At 41.4% G+C, this 23,846-nt stretch overlaps 3 protein-coding genes and 1 pseudogene across 5 annotated transcripts in view; all 4 read left to right on the top strand.

Moving 5' to 3' along the window:
* Positions 1-4,405: 4,405 nt before the first annotated feature.
* LOC311031441 (lysosomal alpha-glucosidase-like) lies at positions 4,406-6,722 on the top strand (the record flags this gene model as incomplete). The annotated part of the gene is made up of 6 exons (XM_084037753.1): positions 4,406-4,540; positions 4,838-4,989; positions 5,615-5,780; positions 5,919-6,015; positions 6,103-6,222; positions 6,323-6,722. The coding sequence occupies 6 exons, from the start codon at positions 4,406-4,408 to the stop codon at positions 6,433-6,435; spliced, it is 783 nt and encodes a 260-aa protein (XP_083893879.1). The 3' UTR covers positions 6,436-6,722.
* A 1,305-nt stretch (positions 6,723-8,027) lies between these two features.
* LOC311030746 (serine/threonine-protein kinase/endoribonuclease IRE2-like) lies at positions 8,028-9,972 on the top strand. Its single transcript, XM_084036709.1, has 4 exons — positions 8,028-8,132; positions 8,335-8,458; positions 8,756-8,823; positions 8,909-9,972. The coding sequence occupies exons 1-4, from the start codon at positions 8,055-8,057 to the stop codon at positions 9,464-9,466; spliced, it is 828 nt and encodes a 275-aa protein (XP_083892835.1). The 5' UTR covers positions 8,028-8,054; the 3' UTR covers positions 9,467-9,972.
* A 1,073-nt stretch (positions 9,973-11,045) lies between these two features.
* The window catches only part of LOC311031242 (sterile alpha motif domain-containing protein 9-like), a 30,816-nt gene continuing 18,015 nt past the window's right edge, over positions 11,046-23,846 (top strand). Inside the window, exons 1-3 of one of the 2 annotated variants that reach the window (XM_084037426.1) lie at positions 11,067-11,109; positions 11,727-11,767; positions 14,341-19,854. In XM_084037426.1, coding sequence (XP_083893552.1) covers positions 11,764-11,767; positions 14,341-17,771 — 3,435 coding nt within the window. In that variant the 5' untranslated portion in view covers positions 11,067-11,109; positions 11,727-11,763 and the 3' untranslated portion in view covers positions 17,772-19,854. Of the gene's footprint in view, positions 11,110-11,726; positions 11,768-14,340; positions 19,855-23,846 lie in introns of those variants that run through there. The other variant, XM_084037427.1, reaches the window with a different exon arrangement.
* Positions 20,327-22,146, top strand: LOC311031245 (sterile alpha motif domain-containing protein 9-like; annotated as a pseudogene). Its single transcript has one exon. The product of its transcript is annotated as a sterile alpha motif domain-containing protein 9-like (transcript).

Here is a 23,846-nt window from a genome sequence, read left to right as displayed (position 1 = left end):
AGCCAATCTAACTCCTTTCCAAAAACGCATGATCATCTATCATCTTGGTGGGGGTAACATAACATCCATTCTGTCAAAGCTAACTGACCATAGGGAGGCGGCACGTCTTCTCGAGACCATCCTTTCTCTCTACCCCAGCAATCCAAAAACAGCTAAATTTGGTCAAAGGGATATCATCAATTACATAATGGCCCACCTTACTCTGAACTGCCTGTCACCACAAACTCAACAGGTAGTTTCTCTGAAAGATCTGCAGGCACTTTGCCATCAGTTCCCAACTGATAAAAGGAAATGTTTTCCAAGTGCCCTGTTCATGCTTACCTTGCTATTCTGGCCACAGGATGAAGACACCGATCACGAGGAAGAAACCAAATATGAAATCGTGCAAGAACCTGTTGAAAACCTCGAAAAAGACTACTGGACCAAGAAGAAGGACATTCCTCAGCGGAGAAGAAGAATTTACACCCATTTTTTTCTGGGCAATGGCAATGGACTGGATAGATTTGTCCACAAGAAAAGAATTGAAAAAGTCACACAGGGGATCTCAGTCTCTGAGAAACGCATGAAGTGGTTTAGGGGTGAGGCCTGGAAAAAGCCTGAGATTGCCACAATGCTGAAATGTGTGTCTGGATGGACTGAAGATGGAGTGGTGTACCTTGAAGGCCCCAAGAAAAGGAAGTTCAGTATAGTGCCTCTCCATGTACCATCAGTGCCTCATAGCAATGAAAACATCACGTTCTACCTGGGATTCACATTCAGAGGCCCTGTTGCCTACAACATCATTGTGAAACAGTAGTTTGTTTTTTAACAATGATCATGTTCCTGAAGCATGGGCCTAGAATCCACCTCATCCACCTCAAGAGCAAGAACAATTGGGAAAAAAAAAATTCTGGTCAAAACACAAAGCTAAGTTTGGTATTTATATATGCATTTTACCCTCTTGGTTCACTTATTTGTCACATCACACATCGATTACTGCAATGCCCTCCTCACTGGAATCCCCACCAAACTCATCAACAGACTGCAAGTCATTCAGAATTCAGCCGCCCAGATCATCACCCGCACCAAATCAGCTGACCACATCACCCCTGTTCTCACCCAACTTCACTTGCTCCCGGTACAATACCGCATCCACTACAAAAACCTCCTCCTCACCTACAAAGCTCTCAACAACCTAGCCCCCACTTACCTCTGCGACCTCCTTCACGAATACACTCCCTCCTGCTCCCTCCGCTCAACCTCTGCTGGACTATTAACCATCCCCACATCGCGCCTCAGTACCATGGGTGCCCAATCCTTCAGCTGCTCAGAACCCAGGCTCTGGAACTCCCTCCCCCCACACAAAGACAAATTGGCTTACACTCTATAACTGGACACTATGCACTTCACTTGTTTTTATCACACTGTCTTGTTTTTATCATGTTTGTTTTTAAAAAATTTAAGATTTTATACTTTTTAAGGTGACCTTGGGTGACATGAAAGGCGCCTCTAAATTAAATGTATTATTATTATTTAGAAATAGATATGCATGTAAATTCGCTGAAAAATATAGCTAGTGTTGTAAAAATAACATCATTTTTGTGTATATATGAACATGGGCAATGATATGATTTACTTTTTTATTATTTTCAGATTGTATGTAGATCCAGTTCAGATGGACTACAGTTCACAACTAGCAACTAAATGCATTCCTAATGCAATTGAGTATTTGTGTGTGTTTCCCAATCAGTGTTGTCATTTGGAAACTGAACTAGACAGAAAAAAATGCAGATTAATTTTGGTTCATAGTGGAAACCGTACTCAATCTTCTGTTTTCCAGGATACAACAGGGAAAGCAATGGAATTAAATGGAACCATTTCATGGAAATTGTGTGTTTTAACAATACATTTTAAAAAACAGATAAACTGCAACATGATGAACATTTGGAGAAGAATGTGTAAATATATTGATGTGCAACACAAAACATGTAGTAAAGTGTGGAATTTAGTGGTTTTATGTGCTTTATACAAATTATGAAAACACACTTGTCCTTAAAAATGAAACAATTCCTCTTCATTTATTGCTATACTTTTTATTTGATATACTTACATTGAATGATCTATTTTTGATAGTAACATGAACAAATGTTTGATTGCAAACTGTGGTGCATGTCACCAAATACAATAAACTTGTTTTCTTCAATTTTATGTCGGCATTCCTTGAAAAAACTGCATTGATCGTTAAAATTCTACTGATAGTGATCACCTTTCAGAAGATATTAATTTATAGTGCAGCAACTGACAGACTTTAGTGGAACATGGAGCGCAGGCTTTTAGAAATTATAGCTCTGAACCCAAAATGAGGGTCTGATTTTAGTTGCAATTTGAAACGTTCTGGACTAGTTCACCTGGTTTTGTGACTGACAATACATGATTGTTACGCAGATTGGTAAAACAACCTAATTTAAAGATATTTCATAACTTAAAGTGAGTTTTTACGGAATACAACCATGTGAAAATAACAGCGTTGTTTGTTTTATCTAACATTATACTCTGTATTACTCTAATAAAAGCTATTCAAATTCGGGCATTGATATCAAATCACGTCTGCCTCCGAAGCTAGAAGCCGGTTCTAGGTGCACTTGTTACTTACGTCCAGTTTAAGTAAGTGGCCCGGGAGGAGCTAGCCGGTGATATCAAGTTCAAGAGAGTCTCATTTCGGTGTAAGCCCACCTCAATAACAAGCACAGTCTTGGGAGGAACACATGTCCCCTTGGCTGTATCCCATTGGCCAAAAGTTCTCTGGCTGGCTCTGATTGGACATTGTAACCAGGAAGTGGCGAGATAAACGAGCTTGTTTCACAGATGATAACGCTGATGATCACACACACGGAATTCTCTGTGGTCATCAGATTTACAGGTGTTCGCCTAAATAATTTAAATAACTTCGATAGCATTTGTTGTATGTATGTATATTTGCTTTCCCTGAGTGAAACCTTTTTGTTTTACGACTGAAATTTCACAGGTTGTTTTCTTTAAATCACAAAGAATACAGGAAAAGAAAGGAAGGGAAGTAGCAGCAGTGGTAGTTTTTGCCGAATTAGTTTTGTCCTAGTATGCTTGCCCTAGTTTGATGTTTGTGTCCACTTAGCTCCGTCCACTGCGTTTTTTTTGTTGCAGACAACTTATTTCAGTCAAATACTACTTACTCTGTGGCCTTGCAATGCTAATGATTTAATACCACTTCCTGCACGTTATCTGGTTGGACAGAAATGCTAAAACTATAGCCCCTGAAGCGCTGGATAGCTAATTCCTAGCTAACGGCTAACAACCTCCACGGTAGCTAATATGCTCCCTCTCGCGTTTGCACTGTCCGCATGTTTGTATATCAACTTTGTTTCTGTCCACGAGACCACACTGGTTAGGCCAGAAAACGCACACGAAAAACGTTCAGTGGGAGTCCACCCTGGCATCTCCCGAGAGGCTAATATTTCCAGAGACAATGAATGCAGCGTGGACCCGGACAGCCGGTGAGACACCCGATTTGGTTCCCCCCCAGTTCCTGTTCCCCTTTACGCCGATTTACTGACGATCCGTGCGTAGTTGCTGTGTTACCGTACGTATATACGGAAAAAACCGCAACGTGAAAACAGCCGGATGTACGGAAAGCGAAATGGGACAAACCTCACACAAGAAATGCATGATTTATAAGATTTTAAAGAACTAGGTAGCTTAGAATGCCTATTCATTCATGAATTCACACAAATCAATGATCAATTCACCGAACAAAATATTGTTTTCTGAAAGCCAATGTAGGCCTACCCATTATCTATATCTATTGAACGACATGCCCATAAAATAAGCTATAGGCCTACATGATTGTCATTGTGATGATTGACCTCTTCAACTGTTGCATTGACACGATACCAATTCAACAACAAAGCATGGTATTTATTTTTATTTTTTTAATTATTTTTTTTATTATTTACAAGTCAACAGATCCCAGGCGTGTACTCAGATCTGACATATTACAAAAGCAATTAACTATATTACATTAAATACAATGACTCATAACATAAGTAATAGTATATTTAAAGAACAGAATAAACAATAATAGAAACAATAAAAATCGCGTTTTCGCACGCAATCTCTTACGCAACTCGTCAAACTTTTTGTACCACTTGGCTTTCCGTAGATCCAGTTGTTTTGGGTTGGTCCTGTGGGCGGAGTCAGATAACATTGCATTTCGAGGGGGAACAGGAATTCCAAGGGGGAACCAAATCGGGTGTCTCACCGGTTCGACTGCGCCCGGGACAGGCTCCTGAGCCAGAGGCAGTGTGAGGAGAGGGGATGCTGCTATGCCCCTCTGCCTACCTCTGCAGGACCACCATGGTGCTTCTACCCCAGTGTGTACCCCGGGTACAGAATGAGTCCCCTCACCCCCACCATGAGAGGCGAAGCGGCCACGCTGACCCGCGACACACCTTCATATCTCCCCAGAGACATCTCCAGTCTGCACCTAGAGGTCCTGGAGGAGACTTCAGGCTGCCTGCACCTCACTGTGAGTACCCAATAGTACAAGTGTCAAAAGATGTAGTTTGAGTGGCAAATATGTTGCAAGATATAAAATGTGTGGCCTTTGAGGTGGCAGATTTAAACACATTCAGGAGGAAAACATCTCAAAAGCCTGGAAAAGAAGACATCCATGTTTAGTCATATGTGATTTATAATTGAAAACTAATTCTCAATATGGGTTGGGTATAGTGAATAACTAAATTATGGGAAAAAGAAAGAAAGGAAGAACTCCTTTCTTCATTCTAATGTATGACATCAATCATAATGTATGTTTTCTCTCAAGTTAAAGGACCCATCGTCTCAGCGATATGAAGTTAAGCTCCCAGCTGACGTTCCTCAGAGCAAAGCTGATAGCCAAGACGCCCTCTTTACCACTGAATACCAGTCTGACCCATTTGGCTTCATAGTGCGGCGCAAATCCAATGGAAGGGTGATGTGAGTACTTCTGTTCACTTGCATCCTCTAGGATGGTTTCTATAGAAGACATCACAGTGATGGTCTGTATAGCCATAAGTAGAAGTCTTAATTGAACTTTTAATTGTGCATTCATAATGCATATTTATATGCTTGTCATTTCTAACATTTGTAACATAGATGGCTATACAGTCGGTTAGTAAGCAAGTAATTATGTAAGTAAAGCAGCTGCACCTCTGATGTACCATGTACTTCAATGCGTTTCACTCTCTTTTGTATTTTGCAGCTCTCTATATTTCATTTTCCCATATCGTTTTAGTATATGAGTGTATTCTATTTGCTATTTATTTCATTGACAACCTCAGAGAGGTATTAATTGAACTATATGTTTATCACTGAGGTCTTGGTTTGCACTTTGTGTTGCACTAGACTGCATTATATTAAAAATGTGTTGTATAGATAATACAGATATCAATAATACAGCAAACAGGAGCTAATAAAGTGACTAGGGAGTGTCTTCATTTCCAAGCTGATTTTATGAGCCATGGATAAAACAACTGTGTGATATGAGTGATGTCATACGTTTCTTCATTATTATCATCATGAAGTGCCTGTTAGTTCATTGTCATGTGTCCTGCCTGTCCAGCATGAATACAACGGTTGCTCCGCTGCTGTTTGCTGACCAGTACCTGCAGCTGTCCACTGCATTGGCCTCCTCCCTTGTGTCTGGCCTTGGGGAGCATTACACCTCGCTCCTCCTGCACCTTAACTGGACATCTCTGACTCTCTGGAACAGAGACATGGCGCCTCACATGAGTCTTATGAACAGCCCCCACGTGGGGTCCAAAAGCTCTTTGCTGACACCCAGAAGAGACCTGAACACAGCAAAATAATAAGAAAAGAGAAAACACAGGCTTTGTAAATGTTGGTACTTGTTTCTCTCTCTACAGGCTGATGCTAACCTCTATGGCTCCCACCCGTTCTACATAGTACAGGAAGAGGACGGCTTGGCACATGGGGTTTTTCTTCTCAACAGCAATGCAATCGGTACAGAGCTATCTTTGCCAATAACACACACACATTTCCTGCATGTGAGCAAACTATTGCTGAATCCCTTTCCAAATCTCTCTGCAGAGGTGATGTTGCAGCCGACCCCCGCTCTCACCTGGGTGGCTATCGGTGGAATCCTGGACCTGTACGTGTTCTTGGGTCCTGACCCTCAAAGTGTGATACGACGGTACCTTCAGGTCATTGGTATGTCTTTTTCTGTTGTATATTTGAAGAAGCCCTAAGGCGATCTGATAAAGAGTGGAGGTGTTTATGTGTTTCCCTGTTTCCTTGTATCTATCCCCAGGCTATCCTATGATGCCTCCTTATTGGTCATTGGCCTTTCATCTGTGTCGCTGGGGTTACACAACCTCTATTACAACCCGGCATGTGGCACAACGCATGTCTAACCCTCTGTGATTCACTAAGATCACTTAAGATGAACACTGTGTTCTAATTCGTCTCAAGGAGCGAGGGAAGGTAAGTATGTAGTAAACACAAGTATATTTATTCTCGAAACATCAAAATCAAGTTGAGAACAGTTGAGATTCAAAATCCCCAATGAAAAAAAAATAATAATAATAATAAACAAAAATAAAATAAATTGTCCTCTCAGCTTGTAGCTGTTCTGATGGTAAAGTTCAATGTGTCCAGTCAAAAGTTAAGGCGAATCCGTATTCGTGTCACTCCAAGTCTTTTCAGTGTGTGTGTGTTCTACCCGGGTAGTATGTGTGTAATGGATGGTTGCTGCGCTGCTCAGGCTCCAAGTACATGCGACTCTTCATGCAGCGATGAAGGTGAAGGATGTGGTATCCCCTTCGACCCCGGCAGGCCTCGGTTGAAAACCCTGGTTGAAATCACCGTTGATAACGACGCAGATCCAGCACTGGCAACCAACAAAAAAAACAATCTGCATAGACACAAAGTCACCAGCAGTCATGAATTTCTGTAGAGAATTATATCTATCTTCTTCTATTACTCGAATGTAACCAACAATACTGCCAACAAAATAATAGGTAGGATGAGATATTAAAACCTTGAGTCACCATTAATGTGTCTATGTAACAGTACTGTATGAATCACGTTACACAAATCAATTCTAATCTTCATTCAATCATGTTTCTCATTTACATTCACAAAATACATCTCTCATCAATTCAAAAATGAATTTGAATACACCATATTGCAAAAAAATCAGCGAAAACCTGTGTGTTAGCACATATCATGTCGCTTTAGCACACACTGAGCCCCTTTTCACTCACTAACATTGAACATGGCGTCGGAATGACGCAGCGAAAATTACCGTGGCACTCGTAAAATAAATGCACTTTTCCCAACTCAAAACTTAGCATATTGACTCATTACAACATCTTAAGAACATTTACAATCAACTCCGATTGGTTTTATGACATAAGTGTTTAACATCCCGCATTAATAAACAACGGAAAATTCACGTCTCATTAGCCGTTAGCAACTTAGCATAGTAGCGTATCGCCATAACATAGTACAACAACTCACCGGAGTCCTCGGTTAGAATACAAAACAAAGCATCTGCTCCGGCTACAGTCGTGCGGGCACTCCCTGGGGAAAACATAAAAAAACGTACAGTCGTACTGTGAAAATAAAACCGTACTCTTTCACAACACATCCACAATCTTGCTCTGCAATTTTTCACGGCAGCATCCGTGTCGGAGAAATTCTAGCCTGTCTGTTTCCTAGCATGCATAAAGCACCCTCCTGTGGTCACATCAGGCAACTACAACTCTCTTCATGAAACGACAAAAAAATGAACTGTTGAACATTAATCCATAACAAATACATTTAGTAAGCCTGTATTTTTATAGGGGTTACACATGCACGATGCAAACTTTCCCATGGTGAATGGTAGCGATGATTACAGCTCATTTCTTTCCTATATATGCACGTTTGTTATGTGCACATTTGTTTTTTGAATGTTGTGACATCCTGAGATAGTTGTGGTTATCATTAACACTGCACAATGCTGATTCAAATTGAGAGTTTTTTGTTTCATCAACAGGATGTGCAGTGGAATGATCTGGACTGTTCTCAAACACCCGTTTTTCTGGAGCCTGGAGAAGGAGCTGCAGTTCTTTCAGGTCAGCTGTTTACTCTGTACACATCACATGTATTAGGCTGTTTACTGTGCTCTTATAGACTGTCTGTATAAAGAGCTGATTCTTCATAATATCTACTCCAAATGCTTGTAGGATGTAAGAAAAACATAATTTTCAGTTTAAGTCCTTACAACCAAATCACAACCTGCAGAACCGCCTGCTATAATGTTTTTGGTTGCTGCAGGATGTGAGCGACAGAATAGAAAAGGAACCGCTGGACGGACCTATTGTGAGACAGCTGGAGAGAGGACGGAGGGCTGTGGTCAAGGCTGATTGGAGGGAGCACATCACAGTGCCACTGCAGACGGGTATGAAACTGGCTCAAACTCACACACGTCACATATAAGGTCCTGCTGCCTGCTGATGTTAAATAGTATTCTTGTTGCTTGTATGCCTTCAAACTTAAGGTTATAGTAAAGCACTGCACAAACTGACTTTGACATGCATGATATACATACATACATATACAAAATACTGTTTATGGGTGGTGAAGCATTGTCACCCTTTGAGTATCTCAGCGTCAACCAGTTCTCTTCAGACTTTGAAAATATTGATAGAGACTCAAATGTATATAAAAATGTGTATGTTTTTCTCTTCTTTGGCAGATCTGCAAAAATTCCACTCCTATAAGGGTGGGTCGGTTAGAGACCTGCTGCGTGCGATGAGAAACAAGGTAGGGATGTATTCTCACGCTCTTTGTCTTTTAAAAGAAACCGGTCTCTACTGCCGGACTCAATGCTTGACCTTCTTCCCGACAGAAACATCATTACCGAGAGTTGCCCGCTGAGGTACAGGAGACCCTGGGCTCCATCCCTGATGACTTTGTGTCCTACTTCACCTCCCGCTTCCCGCACCTGCTAATGCACACATACCTGGCCATGCGGACCTGTGCATCTGAGAGGCCGTTCCTGCCTTACTACTCTGCTGCAGAGCAGCTTGCGAACACACAGGCCCAGCACGCACACCTGGGGCCACACAGACAGAATGAGCCATGCACTCAGCACCTGGCAGCACACACGCCATCACCCTCCTCACAACCACAGGAAGCTGTACAGTCTTCACAGCCGCCGCAGGTCCCTCACGCTACGCCTGCCGAATCGGTGCCCTCGACGTCACCGGATGAGCCCGCGTCTTCACATTTGCCAGTTCAGACCGTGCAGCCAGCACAGTCCACACAGACTGACGTGCCGAGCCAAACATCGAACCCCACGTTTGCCTCCGAATCACCCGCAGATCCTCTCAGGCAAAGAGAACCCAGTGAGTCGGAGACGCTCCCACCACCACATCCTTCTACACTTGACAATGAACCAGTGTGAACTGAACCAGAGTCGGGTGGACCCAGCACAGACGGGAGGGGCAATTGCCTTCAAGAGTGGACACAAAGTGGGATTCGGTTGCAGCACCGTCAGCTGGTGAGGACCAGGCCTGCAGTGCCTGGGATCCACCGCTAGGTGCAGCAGCTGCACCCTCAATTAAGTGCCTTCTGCTCAGCCGGGTTGAAATGTCCCCCCAAGACAACCGTCCACAAGTCTCTGTCTTGAGGAAGTCCGATAACCAACAGGTTGTTGTTTGGAGTTTATCTTGTAGCAGGACTGAGCAGAGAGAATATTTTATTTTATAACGGCATGTCCAAAAAATAGTGTTTGTCCCAAAAACATCTGGCCTCTGTTGTGGGAATCATGTCTGGATGTTGTTGTTGGGTAGTTTTATAGTGCAATGTTGTATTTCAGAGTGAGCCCGTTCACCGCACAGATACTGTATGTATATTTTTGTATAAACTGATTCAGAATTTGAATCCTTGATTATAAATCACTTGATGTGGCCGATGTGCCTTTTTTTCTTTTTCTTTTTTTTTTTTAAAGATATTGCTGTACGGTATTGTTACAGATCTTTAAAATTGACTATGCTAAATGTGCTTGATTCCAGTTAATGCTGCTAGACTGCTTCTCTTTTGTCAATCAAGACTATTGCGCTGACACGGTAATAGCAGACTGTTCCAAAGGTTGTTCAGGGCGCCACCTGAAAACGGTATGTACTTTTAATCTCATGTGATTATGTGGACAAATATGAGTCTTAGAGGTCAGGCTGCAGAACTCTCATTTAATAACTTTTCAATGGTGTCAAAGTGAAGTTGATGACTTGCACATTAAATTCTATATATTTTTTTTTATACTAACATTTTGCTTGTTGACTGATCTTGCTGTATATGACGATGGGAATTGAGGAATATGGAATATTTAACTACAAGTCGTGCCTAAAAGAAGTCAGTTACGTTCAATGCACGTTTATTTACAGGTGCTATAAGCTGTTGAACTTAATTCATCCTAAATTGAAATGGTGTCTTCCCATATTTGTTACAGTCTATTAAATTGGATATATTTATATATCTGCCACTATTCTACACATAATTGTGGAAGAAATGATGACCCGAACCACCTTCACAACCCTGCTTTTGGAACCAAAGTTGTGCTCAAATGGAATAAACGCTGTCTTATCTTAAACCAAGACAGAAATATTATTGTAATTATTTGAAAACGGGTTCCTTTTTTTTTTTTTTCACTTTAAAAGCTCTGTGATTGCAATACTCTCCTAAACGATATTACTTAAGTACAATTTGGGCTCTTCCTCTTTATCAATGCAGGACTTTTAAACATGGGATTATTATTATTATTATTATTATTATTATCATCATCATTATTATCATTATTATTATGGTCCTACTGCTACATTTACATAAGAACATTTGAACACATTTGATTTTGATGACGCAGTGGCAGTGTGGTATGCGGAACCGGTGTCTCAACTTGTGTTGAACCTTCAGTGCATTTCTCCAGAAAACGAAACCTGTGTGAGTTCGAGCTGCGCAGCCGTAGTAGATGCAGCCAAGCAGACCGTTATCGTGAGATCCAGTGAAGAAGAAGCAGCAGTCTTGACGTTACTCTGTCGCTGTTAATCCAAGGTAAGGATAATGTATGTATTTATGTATTATATATAATGTAGACGGGCGGAGCGGGGACATGTTGGAAAATAGGCGGAAACAGAACATTTTTGAGTTGGGACTGATATGTTTCATGTCAGGAAATGGCGACCACAATCTCTAGAAAGTGTTTTTCGAAAGTGCATGCATTTTACTTTCGCTCCCACCAGTTTATGTTTCTTACATTAGTCTTTAGGGGATATTAATTAATTAACAACGTCGTTCCAGAAGACAATTACAGCATATCTGAGAAAATACACTTTTGTATTTTGTATTTACTACACTTTTTCTATTTTCTCTCTCTCTCTCTCTCTCTCTCTCTCTCTCTCTCACTCTCTCTCTCTATATCTATATCTATATCTGTATATATATATATTTTCTCTGTAGAGGAAACCGGTCAGATAAGAGCGTAACATTGCTACTCATTTGGTTATACAGACACCACATTTGTTTATGTCCCTGCCCTCAAGATACAGATCAGAGACATTGTACTTCTGCTATTATAATATGAATTGATTCAGATTGGACCCGTCTCTTCCACACAAAATGTCTTTCTCCGCCGCCCTGGCAGTAATCAAGAATGATCTTATGTCTTGCAGATGGAATTTATGTGACGAAGAAAGGAGAGCAAAAGTCATGGGTGAGTGAGTGAAGTGTTTTATGCGACGTCCGTCCTTCTTTTCAGTACAAGTGGCCGCAGACTTTGATATGTGTCCTGTGATATATACATTTTTGGCTGGATCGAGAGGGCCACCCCTATAAATGGCTCTGTGGCTGAGTAAGTAAGTAACTAGCTGATCAGGTTGCACCAGTCAAAACTCCTCACCAACATTATATTTAGTCACCACAACACTGTGTGACATGTATTAGTATGAGCGACACCTTAGTATGAAACCAGTATTCATAAATTGTAGACTATTAACAGGGAAATATCACAGTATGGCGTACAGCGGTACTAACGCCACAATAACAAAACGGGAAGGATATGTCGAGTGCTTCCTTCACTTCATCAACAACCGTGTTTATTTTAACACCCAACTCTGCAGTCCCCGTCAACTATACAGGACATTTTAGAGTCTTTCAGCACATTGTTTTAGTTCTTCTTACCACCAAATTACTGTTTTGGTTCAATTTAACTGCTTGTTTTTGTTTATCTAATTTCAGCAAAAGCACTTTGATAGTACCAGAGTAACATTTTACATCGGTTGCACTGGTGTGTCTCACTTTTAAATTCATGTGCACTGGAGCATAATTTGGGTGCACCCACTGCATAGATCGTACACGTTGTAGAGACAACGGTATCCATTTGTTGATGTCCATATGTGTTAGTCTCTCTTGTGCTGAGAGAGATAATAGACAATTGTTTGCTTGTGAAAAAATGGAATATCCTGATTTGATTCAAAAATATATGTCTGATTATTGGTTCATATATAAGCTAAATTATATTACTTATATTGAAATATTATGGTAAACAACGATGCAAAATAATCAGGCAAGCAAGCTGCAAAGGGCCTACACTGTCAAACATTTGTAACATGATTGAAATAAATAAAAATATTAAATTATTATCACTGTCCACACACATTTATCAACACAATTCCAATTACTATATGTCTGCATGAAAGTAATTGTTAAATATGTAAATGCACATATCGTTTGTTTTCATGAACGCCGACGTGTGCGGCACTTTAAATAGGCATGTTCAGGATGGTCTTGGCTTGACTTGGCTTGACTTATCACGCCGACAAGAGCTGCAGGTGTTTGAGGGGGCGGGCTCTAAAAGAGACTGTAGCCAAATATATATATATATAAATAAAATACACACACACACACACACGCAAGGCAACATGTGGAAGACATTCTTTTTTTCAGTATATTTGTATTATCATTCTATGTTTGTATTAACCAGCCCTCATATAAATAGGCCTACTCACAGCACATGCACAGAACTTTAGATCAAGCCATGAGATCAAAGCGACCAAAATAAGAAGGCAAATCATTTCACCACAAGGTGGCCGCCGAGTGCGATCCTGAATACACGTCATTGAACTTTTAACCAATAGAAAACCATTCCGCTGTAGCGGAGGTGTGGACAAGCCGGTTGCAGCCGCCGTAGACCGCGCTGCCAAGCGCTGCAAGGAGCGGCTCTTAAAAACTTGTTCCTGCGATGTTTTGGGTCACGTGACATGGTCGCGACCCTGTGACGTCTTTGCAGTCGGCTGCTAAGTCAGACACAATTCTAGCCATCATGCATCGCTTTCAACCCACAATACATCACGTTAGGTAGCGCGCTGCAGGCGGCTACATCAAGTCGAATTCGCCTAATGTTACTCTCGCAAAGAATTGTGGGTCGGCGTGATCTCCTTTCCTTTCGTATAGGAAGGTCCGTTGCATCCTATGCTAAAGGAGTTCTGAAAGGAAGCATTGGAGCTCCTTTCCTTTGCATTTAGAGAATCCGAACGGCTCTTATCATGGCGGCCACTTGTTTACTTCTGGGTCACTTCTTCAGTTAGGAACCTTCCTAAGCAAAAAAGACTATTCGACTGCAGCCACTCTCTCTCTCTCTCTCTAAACCATTACAGAATGGCAAAAATATAAATTAAGAAATAAAGTAAATATAAACTAAGGAATTGGCTGTAAGTTCCCAAGAGTGCAAGAGTTGTAAGAGTCCAACAACAATCTCCTTTTTAAGGAGGAGGAACCAAAGGACGGATCATGTCCTATCTTACAAAGACAAGATGTACAGGCAAGGTCAAGATTTACAGAACACAGGCGTCATAGTCCTGAAATTATCTTATGTCAATGTGGCACTCATGTTCATATCATCTACAAACAGGCACTCATTTTCGTCATAGCATAACAGTCAGATGAGGAGATGCGGATCGAGTCAGCCTGACAAATATTCTGATTATAAAGTACAAACATCCAAAATTCCCATTACAGAACTTTAGTGTAAAATGATCAGCTTTTCTGGGTAATTTGATCATTATTAATTTGGAGAACATAATTGTGTATCACGATATCTCAATTTATGATTTAATCACAATAAAATTACATTGAAAGACAATAAATTATCATATTGAATTATTATGATGAGTTTTATTAAACATCTCTAAATTTGAAGACTAAGCCTGAAGTGTGGAAGACAACCATAGTGCTTCGCTGCTTTCTAATCAAACCTTTTGCATTTTTCTGTCCTTTCTCACCATACAGCTGATGAACTTGAGCAGTCCCCCAAGGGATGGACTGAATCCCAAGTAAGCCACTGGCTAAGGTCCATTGGAATTAAGGAGCAGTACATAGAAAAGCTCTATGAGGAAGAAGTAGATGGAAAAATCCTTCTTGCACTGGATGAGGACTTTTTGAAGTCAAAGATTTGCATGAAATCGGGGCCTGCTCATTTGATTATTCAAAAGAGAGATGAGCTCATCAATTCCAAGCAAAAGTCTCAAGAGAAGAAAAAAAACACCAAAAAAGTTTATGAACAGAAAAACAGTAATCCAACATCACTTCCCACAACAAGCGAAGGTCCTCCAGCACAGATTCCTGAGGGAGATCAAGTGACCTTAAAGGACAGACAAACAGCTCAGGAAGAATGTGTGTTGATGTCAAAGGAAGACTGCAGACCGCGGCCATTTGATCAAGAAGGGATTGATTTTGTATATGTGAAGCACAGAGTCCTGCAACCGGAATCAGGGGCTTTTAATTTGACATCTCCATGCCATGAATTCAAGTCTCTTTCTGTGGCAGCTGAGTTGGAACGCACAAGACTCCAAGCTAAGTTTGCCAAAGAGGTCCTTAAATTTGCAACTGGCTGTATGAATATCAGAACGAACGGTACAATACACTTTGGTGTTATGGACAGCAAGGAGGACGCAGGATATGTGCACGGTGAGATAATTGGCATCTCTGTGCGAGACAAAGACATTTATGTAGATGCTTTGGACTACATTGAAAGGAGTTTCTCCTCTGGCGCGGAGCACGTACGCCAGTGTGTACGCCCGCCAAGGTTCATTGAGGTTATAGATCAAAATACTACAGAAAAGAGGTATGTGGTCGAGGTTGACATCATGCCTTTAATAAGTATTGTTAAGGGCAAGGTGTATGAAGTTCGTCTGCCAAACTTCAAAGAGACGTCGAACAAAGTAGAATTTGAGAAAGAAACGATCCTGCGGAGGGTGGGATCAAAAACGGAGCCAGTGAGAGACAAAGACATAAGTGATTTCTACGAGCGAGTCAAAGATCGGGATGCCCTAAGAGAGGAAGCAGAGAAGAATCAGTTCCGGTGTGCTCCAGACTCCTCCCAAGACCTCGGAAGGAAACTCAACATTCTAATGACGAGTGGGAAGAAATTCATCGAGAAAGATAAATGGTTCATATTCGTCACAAACAAATTCAACCCTGATGACCTTAGCAACATTGATTGGCTGCTTAACATGGCGGTGTTCTGTGTGTTTGACTTCGACCCAGACTCAAAGATCAAAGGTCTTTGCAGTAAATACCTTCAGCATCACGTGGCAAACATGCATTCTCTACAAAGCTACAGGATGCCCGGTGACATGAGCGTCAAAGAATTCACGAGCCACTTGCATCTGTTTGAGCAAACTAGCTGGATCTTTTGTAATGGCCGTTGCGACTTCAAAGGGAATGAAGCTTCGTGCGACGAAATGACTTGGATCAAGACAAAAATGACTTCACTGTGGGAATCTGTGTCTTTGATCTGTAAACAGATCTTGCCAAAAGGGACATTCCAGGTCATCTTTCTTCTCACATCGCCAGTTGAGAAACCACTCTTGCACACCTTTAATGTGTTTTTCGCCAACATGGAAGGCCATGAAGACATCATCTGCATCTGTGAATCAGAGAAAAACTTCCAGAAGTGGCAAAGCTTTGCAGAGGGGTCATGTGGAAAAGAAACTCTGGACAATTCCAGTATTGTCGGGATGAAAATGAGTCACATTAATGCAACGCTGCAGAAAATACAACCTGTAAAAGCATGTGCCAGCAAACACTTGCCGGTCTTTGTGAAAGGGACATGTCTTCTTGAAACGCACAAAGAGGAACAGATGTATCCTCTGGAAATTCTGACAGTCGATCATTGCGATGAAACAAGCAAAGAATTCATCGATGAGGAGAAGAAAAACATTGACCATCAGTTCTACCGTGGCGGGAGAATAAACTGGTTGAATTTCTGGCTTGCTGAGCATGGGCATGTTGGAGAGATAATTGAAAGAGATGCGTATAAAGAGGTTTCCAAACTTCTCAACGAGGCTTTGAAGCGGAATGCAGATCAAACTCCGGTAAACAGTATAAACATCTACCACCATCCAGGAAGTGGTGGAAGCACTGTGGCAAGACAGGTGCTGTGGAACAACAGGAAAGATCTTAGGTGTGCACTTGTGAAGCCGTCATACTCGGCTGCTGTTGTGGCGCAACATTCAGTTGAACTAAGAGAATATGAGGAAAAAGATCCACAGACGTGTCTTCCTGTGCTTCTCCTCATTGAAGACTCGGACAAAGAATATCTGGATGATCTCAGGAACGAACTAGAGTTTGCCGTTAACACCAAAAGAATCCATTATGGAACTCTGTGTTTCATCTTGTTGAGCTGCAGACGATCCCATGACCCAGAGAAGAGATGCAAGGAGTCTCCATTACAGAACGTGTCTGTCACTCACGCACTGTCTGCTCAGGAGAGGAGAAAGTTTGCCGGAAAACCAGATGCGCTTGAGGAACGATATGCACCGAAATTCATCCTGACGTTTGTTTTGATGAGTGAAGGATTCAATGAGAAGTACGTTCAAGAGTTTGTGGAACATTTGCTCCAAGGCATTAACCATCAATCTGTTGTCACTCGCCTCATTCTCTATGTGGCACTGCTGAACACCTATGTTCAAAACTCTTTCATCTCTCAGTCCCATTGTCAAGCCTTGCTTGCATTCACCGTTCACCTGGAAAGGTTTCGCCAGCATGAGTTTGAGAAATCCCTCAGTGATCAGGCTAAACTAGTGTTCTTGCACCTTAGGGATGAAAATACACACATTGAATCAATCCGAATCATCCACCCACTCGTTGCAAAGGAAATTCTCCAACAGCTTTTGGGGAACCAGCAGACCCAAAGCAATTTGGCAATGGAGTTGCTCCGTAACGACATGCTTTTTCAGCACAGATTTGGAAGGGACAAATATCGGTCATTTTTGAGAGCACTTTTTATTAGGCGATCCAGGATAAGCAAAGGTGACGAATATGATAGCCGTTTCTCTCCTTTCATTGAGCATGTGTGTGACGAATATGATAGCCGTTTCTCTCCTTTCCTTGAGCATGTGTGTGAAATTGAGAAAAGCCCAAAAAAAGCAACAGAGTTATTCAAGAAAGCTTTTGAGCGTTTTGTTAAACGTCCATTCTTTGCACAACAATTTGCTCGTCTTCATTACACTTATAAAAAGTTTGAAGAGGCACAACAATTTGCTGATCTTCATTACACTTATAAAAAGTTTGAAGAGGCAAAATGCTGGGCAGACACAGCAGCCAATCAGCTGCCCGACAACTTATACATACTCAGGGCTCCAGAGTGCGACCATTTTGGTCGCATATGCGACCATTTTGGTCGCAAATGCGACCAAAATTTTTATGTGTGCGACTGAAAAAAATTGTAGGTCGCACTCTTGCACCTAACGCTGCTCGGGTGAAAAAAAAAATCATAAGCGCAGCATCTCTTTGTGTTCTCCTGATGGCAGCGTGGTCTAAACCAATAAGAGACAGAGCTCGGGCGGGTCCTTGCCTCTGATTGGCTGTGGTCCTTTTCACTGCTGTAAATTGTGTCAGTTCGTAAAATGCGAGCGAGCAGAGCAGGTACTCTGAGCGCTTCGATTTTCTTTGAAAATGAAGAGAGGCAGAAAGCCTCGCCCGAGACTAATTAAAAAGCCCAAAAATATGCCTTCAGACAGGACTGGTTGAAGCAATTTCCCTGTCTGATGTACGATAAAGAAAGGGACTCAATGCACTGCATTTATTGTCGGGAGCAGGGCCGGCCCTAGGACTTTTGAGGCCCTAAGCAAGATTTTGTTTGTGGCCCCAAAACGAGCACAGGGCAACCACCAAATCACACGCACTGCTCGTAATTGAATTAAAACATTAAAGCCAGACTCCTATTCATGTTATTGCTTGGCCTGTAGCTACAACACATACTATTGATGTGATGTGTGAATGAGTGTATACCCCAAGAAACTATCATTCACATTATAGACAGATGTTAATTATTGTTATAGTTTATTTTTTTCTCTTTTCAAGTATAGTGAGGGGGCTAGTGAGCTTTTGACAAAAATGTGCATCCTAAAATAAAATGGATTGACTATATAATATCACAAAAGAGTTTTGCTTATTTGACACATTGAACTGCCTGCAAGAGTCTGTTCATAGTCCATTCTTGATTAAAAGCTGTGTTTTCACCGTCTACTTTTCACATCTCTTGACACGCAGCCAGCAGAGAGCCCTCGTCATCCCCGCCCCCAGCTGCAGTGTTGAGATTGACTGCCCGGCTAGCTTACAGGCTAGCTTGCTTATGTATTATTACGTTTAATAACCCCCTGCTTATAAGTGTTGCCGACATATCGGACACAACACTAAAGTGCTCTCACAATGCTATTTTTTTTTTACAATAGCTGCAATGCAGCGTGCTAGCAAGCAAAACGGCAGATTGCTCAAGTTAATTCACTGAGATTAAACAGTCACATTATAACATACCTTTATCTTGTGCTCTTCTCTCCATCTCCATCTTTTTTTTCTTCCGTCCTTCAGCACCACTCTTAAATTTTCTTTTAGGAGCCATAATGCTGTTTTCCCAGTCAGACCAGCAAGTATACAAAGCCAAGGGCTTAATAAAGATCGGAACGTTACATTACCCATAATGCCCCGGCTGCGGTGCCGTGTCACCATGGTTACGCACGAAGCAGCAAGTCACAAACTGACTTTATTGGTTTATTTTTTCACTCCTGTGTATTTTCCCTGTATAGTTTGCTAATAATACGTCAGTTTAAATTGATATGTTACCGTGATTTGTTGTATTGGAATAAAGAGAGGGACAAAATGCAAAACACATTGATCGTGTGGCCCCCTCTAGTGGTTGTGGCCCTAAACAACCGCATAGAGTGTTTATGCCAGCGGCCGGCCCTGGTCGGGAGTGCGGTCAGCATTTGGCCGGTAATAGTGCGTTTGTGGAAGAGTCAACAACATTTCGCATCGAGACGTTGAAAAAGCGCAATATGTCCAAAAAGCATACTACATGCCGTGATAAGTGTGTTAATAAAGTGGCCCCTCATCCAGCTGCATTTCAGCGTCAGGCTGTATCAATCAGGTCCGCTGAGGAATCTGAAATGATTATAAAAGTCAACGTCGCATATAATATTGCAAAGGAGGAGTTCCCGTTCACTAAATTTAAATCCGAAATTACTCTGATGAAAAAAATGCCGACACACTTAAGAACAAGACAGCTGCGGAGGTTGGAAACGCCACGTAGGCCTACACGTCATTCATGATTGACGGCGACACAGACGTCTCTACGAAGGAGTGCGTTATTTTCTACTGCCGCATTTTGCATAAAGGGAGGCCGGTCAACATGTTAACTGGACATGTCGAGGTGGAGCATGGACACACACAGTGTTTGAAGGCCCACATTACAGCCTGAGAGATCATGAATAGGAAATTGTATAGCCTATTCCTAATATTATTAAAAATGAATAGCCTAAGTAACAATATAAGTAGGCTAGGCTAAGATCACATAAACAGTTTTCCATTTGCAATTTATAGGCTAGTGACCTATATGATCTTTTTATTGTGCCACAAAGCAAGCATTTTCTGCGCTTGGGCATCAGTGTACAGATTGGCTGGAGAAAACGGGTGCTCTGGGTGCTGATGGTGCTGCAGTTAACCTAGGCCATAAGGGGGCTGTCATTATGTAAAAGGAGAGCGATGAAAAGGTGACTTTTTGGCGTTAAAGGCGACGCGATGAAAAAGGTGGGTGCACCTAAATTTTGTGCTGGTGCACCTAAAAAAAAAAGTTAGGCGCACCAGTGCTACCAATGCAAAAAGTTAGTCTGGAGCCCTGATACTTGACACAAAGGGGCAAGTGTACAGGAAATGGTTCCAAGCAAAATGCAAAGCGATGGAGAGTGTCCAAAAGACAGCCCAAAATACAGCAGATGCCGTGGAGACTGCGCTGAAAGCCATTGAGTGTTTTCACGAATGTGAGAAAGCAGCTGATGCAGACATGGAAAAAGTCAACAGCTCAGGGTTGAAGTGGGATGCAGCCTGCTCAAACTGATCTCTTCTTTACAAGTTTTTGCAAACCGAACCAATGGCCATTCAGAGTGCATGAAGTACCTGTTAACAGAGTACATTCCTGAGGAAGTTAAAGATGCCTGGGAACCATTTCATGGCCGTTTGAAAGAACTCAACAAGACGATGCAAGATGCCTTGGAATGGATATCAGAGGACCTCAGTTACTTCCAGACAGACATTGGTTTAGATGGAGAAGAGTCCCCTGAACCCCTGAAACTACTGGCCCACCTTACTCTAAACTGCCTGTCACCACAAACTCAGGTACACAAACAGGTAGCTTCTCTGAAAGATCTGCAGGCATTTTGCCATCAGTTCCCAACTGATAGAAGGAAATGTTTACCAAGTGCCCTGTTCTTGCTTACCTTGCTATTCTGGCCACAGGATGAAGACACCCGGCATGAAAAAGAAACCAATTATGAAATTGTGCAAGAGGCCATTGAAAACATGGAAAAAGACTACCGGACCAAGATGAAGGACATTCCTCACCGTAGAAGAAGAATTTACACCCATTTTTTTCTGGGCAATGGCAATGGACTGGATAGATTTGTCTACAAGAAAAGAATTGAACAAGTCACACAGGGGTTCTCAGTTTCTGAGAAACGCATGAAATGGTTAAGGGGTGAGTTTCTGAGAAACGCATGAAATGGTTAAGGGGTGAGGCCTGGAAAAAGCCTGAGCTTGCCACAATGCTGAAATGTGTGTCTGGATGGACTGAAGATGGAGTGGTGTACCTTGAAGGTAAGTATAAGTATAGTGCCTCTCCATGTACCATCAGTGCCTCATAGCAATGAAAACATCACGTTCTACCTGGGATTCACATTCAGAGGCCCTGTCGCCTACAACATCACTGTGAAACAGTAGTTGTTGTTTTTTTTAACAATAATCATGTTCCTGAAGCATGGGCCTAGAATCCACCTCATTAAGAGCAAGAACAATTGAAAAAGAAAAAAAGATCTGGTCAAAACACAAAGCTTAGTTTGGTATTTATACATGCATTTTAACCTTCTTATTTAGAAATAGATATGCATGTAAATTCGCTGAAAAATACAGCTAGTGTTGTAAAAATAACATCATTTTTGTGTATATATCAACATGGGCAATGATATGATTTACTTTTTATTATTTTCAGATTGTATGTAGATCCAGTTCAGATGGATTACAGTTCACAACTAGCAACTAAATGCATTCCTAATGCAATTGAGTATTTGTGTGTGTGTTTCCCAATCGGTGTTATCATTTGGAAACTTAACTAGACAGAAAAAAATGCAGATTAATTTTGGTTCATAGTGGAAACCGTACTCAATCTTCTATGTTTTCCAGGATACAACAGGGAAAGCAATGGAATTAAATGGAACCATTTCATGGAAATTGTGTGTTTTAACAATAAATTTTAAAAAACAGATTAACTGCAACATGATGAACATTTGGAGAAGAATGTGTAAATATATTGATGTGCAACAAAAAACATGTAGTAAAGTGTGGAATTTAGTGGTTTTATGTGCTTTATACAAATTATGAAAACACACTTGTCCTTAAAAATGAAACAGTTCCTCTTCATTTATTGCTATACTTTTTATTTTATATACTTACATTGAATGATTTATTTTTTATAGTAACATGAACAAATGTTTGACTGCAAACTGTGGTGCATGTCACCGAATACAATAAACTTGTTTTCTTCAATTTTTGTTTTATGTCGGCGTTCCTTGAAAAACTACATTGATCGTTAAAATTCTACTGATAGTGATCACCTTTCAGAAGATATTAATTTATAGTGCAGCAACTGACTGACTTTAGTGGAACATGGAGCGTGGGGCTTTAGAAATTATAGCCCTGAACCCAAAATGAGGGTCTGATTTTAGTTGCAATTTGAAACATTCTGGACTAGTAGACCTGGTTTTGGGACTGACGATACATGATTGTTACGCAGATTGGTAAAACAACCTAATTTAAAGATATTTCATAACTTAAAGTGAGTTTTTACGGAATACAACCATGTCAAAATAACAGCGTTGTTTGTTTTATCTAACATTACTGTATCACTCTAATAAAAGCTATTCAAATTCGGCCATTATCGGTATGCGATATCGGTAATATCAAGTTCAAGAGTGTCTCATTTCGGCGTAAGCCCACCTCAATAACAAGCACAGTCTTGGCAGGAGGAACACGTGTCCCCTTGGCTGCATCCCATTGGCCAAAAGTTCAGTGGGAGTTCACCCTGGCATCTCCCGAGAGGCTAATATTTCCAGAGACATTGAATGCAGCGTGGACCCGGACAGCCGGTTCGACTGCGCCCGGGACGGGCTCCTGAGCCAGAGGCAGTGTGAGGAGAGGGGATGCTGCTATGCCCCTCTGCCTACCTCTGCAGGACCACCATGGTGCTTCTACCCCCGTGTGTACCCCGGGTACAGAATGAGTCCCCTCACCCCCACTATGCGAGGCGATACGGCCACGCTGACCCGCGACACACCCTCATATCTCCCCAGAGACATCTCCACTCTGCACCTCGAGGTCCTGGAGGAGACTTCGGGCTGCCTGCACCTCACTGTGAGTACCCAATAGTACAAGTGTCAAAAGATGTAGTTTGTGTGGCAAATATGTTGCAAGATATAAAATGTGTGGCCTTTGAAGTGGCATATTTAAACACATTCAGGAGGAAAACATCTCAAAAGCCTGGAAAAGAAGACATCCATGTTTAGTCATTAGGTCATTGTATGTGATTTATAATTGTGTTGTTGATAATGAGGGTCTGAAGGTCTATTCAGTAAAAAAATTAATTTTCAATATGGGTTGGGTATAGTGAATAACTCAGTTATGGGGAAAAAAACTCCTTTCTTCATTCATATGTATTAGATCAATCATAATATATGTTTCTCTCAAGTTAAAGGACCCATCGTCTCAGCGATATGAAGTTAAGCTCCCAGCTGACGTTCCTCAGAGCAAAGCTGATAGCCAAGACGCCCTCTTTACCACTGAATACCAGTCCGACCCATTTGGCTTCATAGTGCGGCGCAAATCCAATGGAAGGGTGATGTGAGTACTTCTGTTCACTTGCATCCTCTAGGATGGTTTCTATAGAAGACATCACAGTGATGGTCTGTATAGCCATAATTAGAAGTCTTAATTGAACTTTTAATTGTGCATTCATAATGCATATTTATATGCTTGTCATTTCTAACATTTGTAACATAGATGGCTATACAGTCGGTTAGTAAGTAAGTAATTATGTAAGTAAAGCAGCTGCACCTCTGATGTACCATGCACTTCAATACGTTTCACTCTCTTTTGTATTTTGCAGCTCTCTATATTTCATTTTCCCATATCGTTTTAGTATATGAGTGTATTCTATTTGCTATTTATTTCATTGACAACCTCAGAGAGGT

Source organism: Eutrigla gurnardus, assembly GCF_963514095.1.
Source record: "Eutrigla gurnardus genome assembly, chromosome: 20".
Classification (NCBI taxonomy): Eukaryota; Metazoa; Chordata; class Actinopteri; order Perciformes; family Triglidae; genus Eutrigla; species Eutrigla gurnardus.
This window is presented reverse-complemented; position numbering and strand designations above follow the sequence as displayed.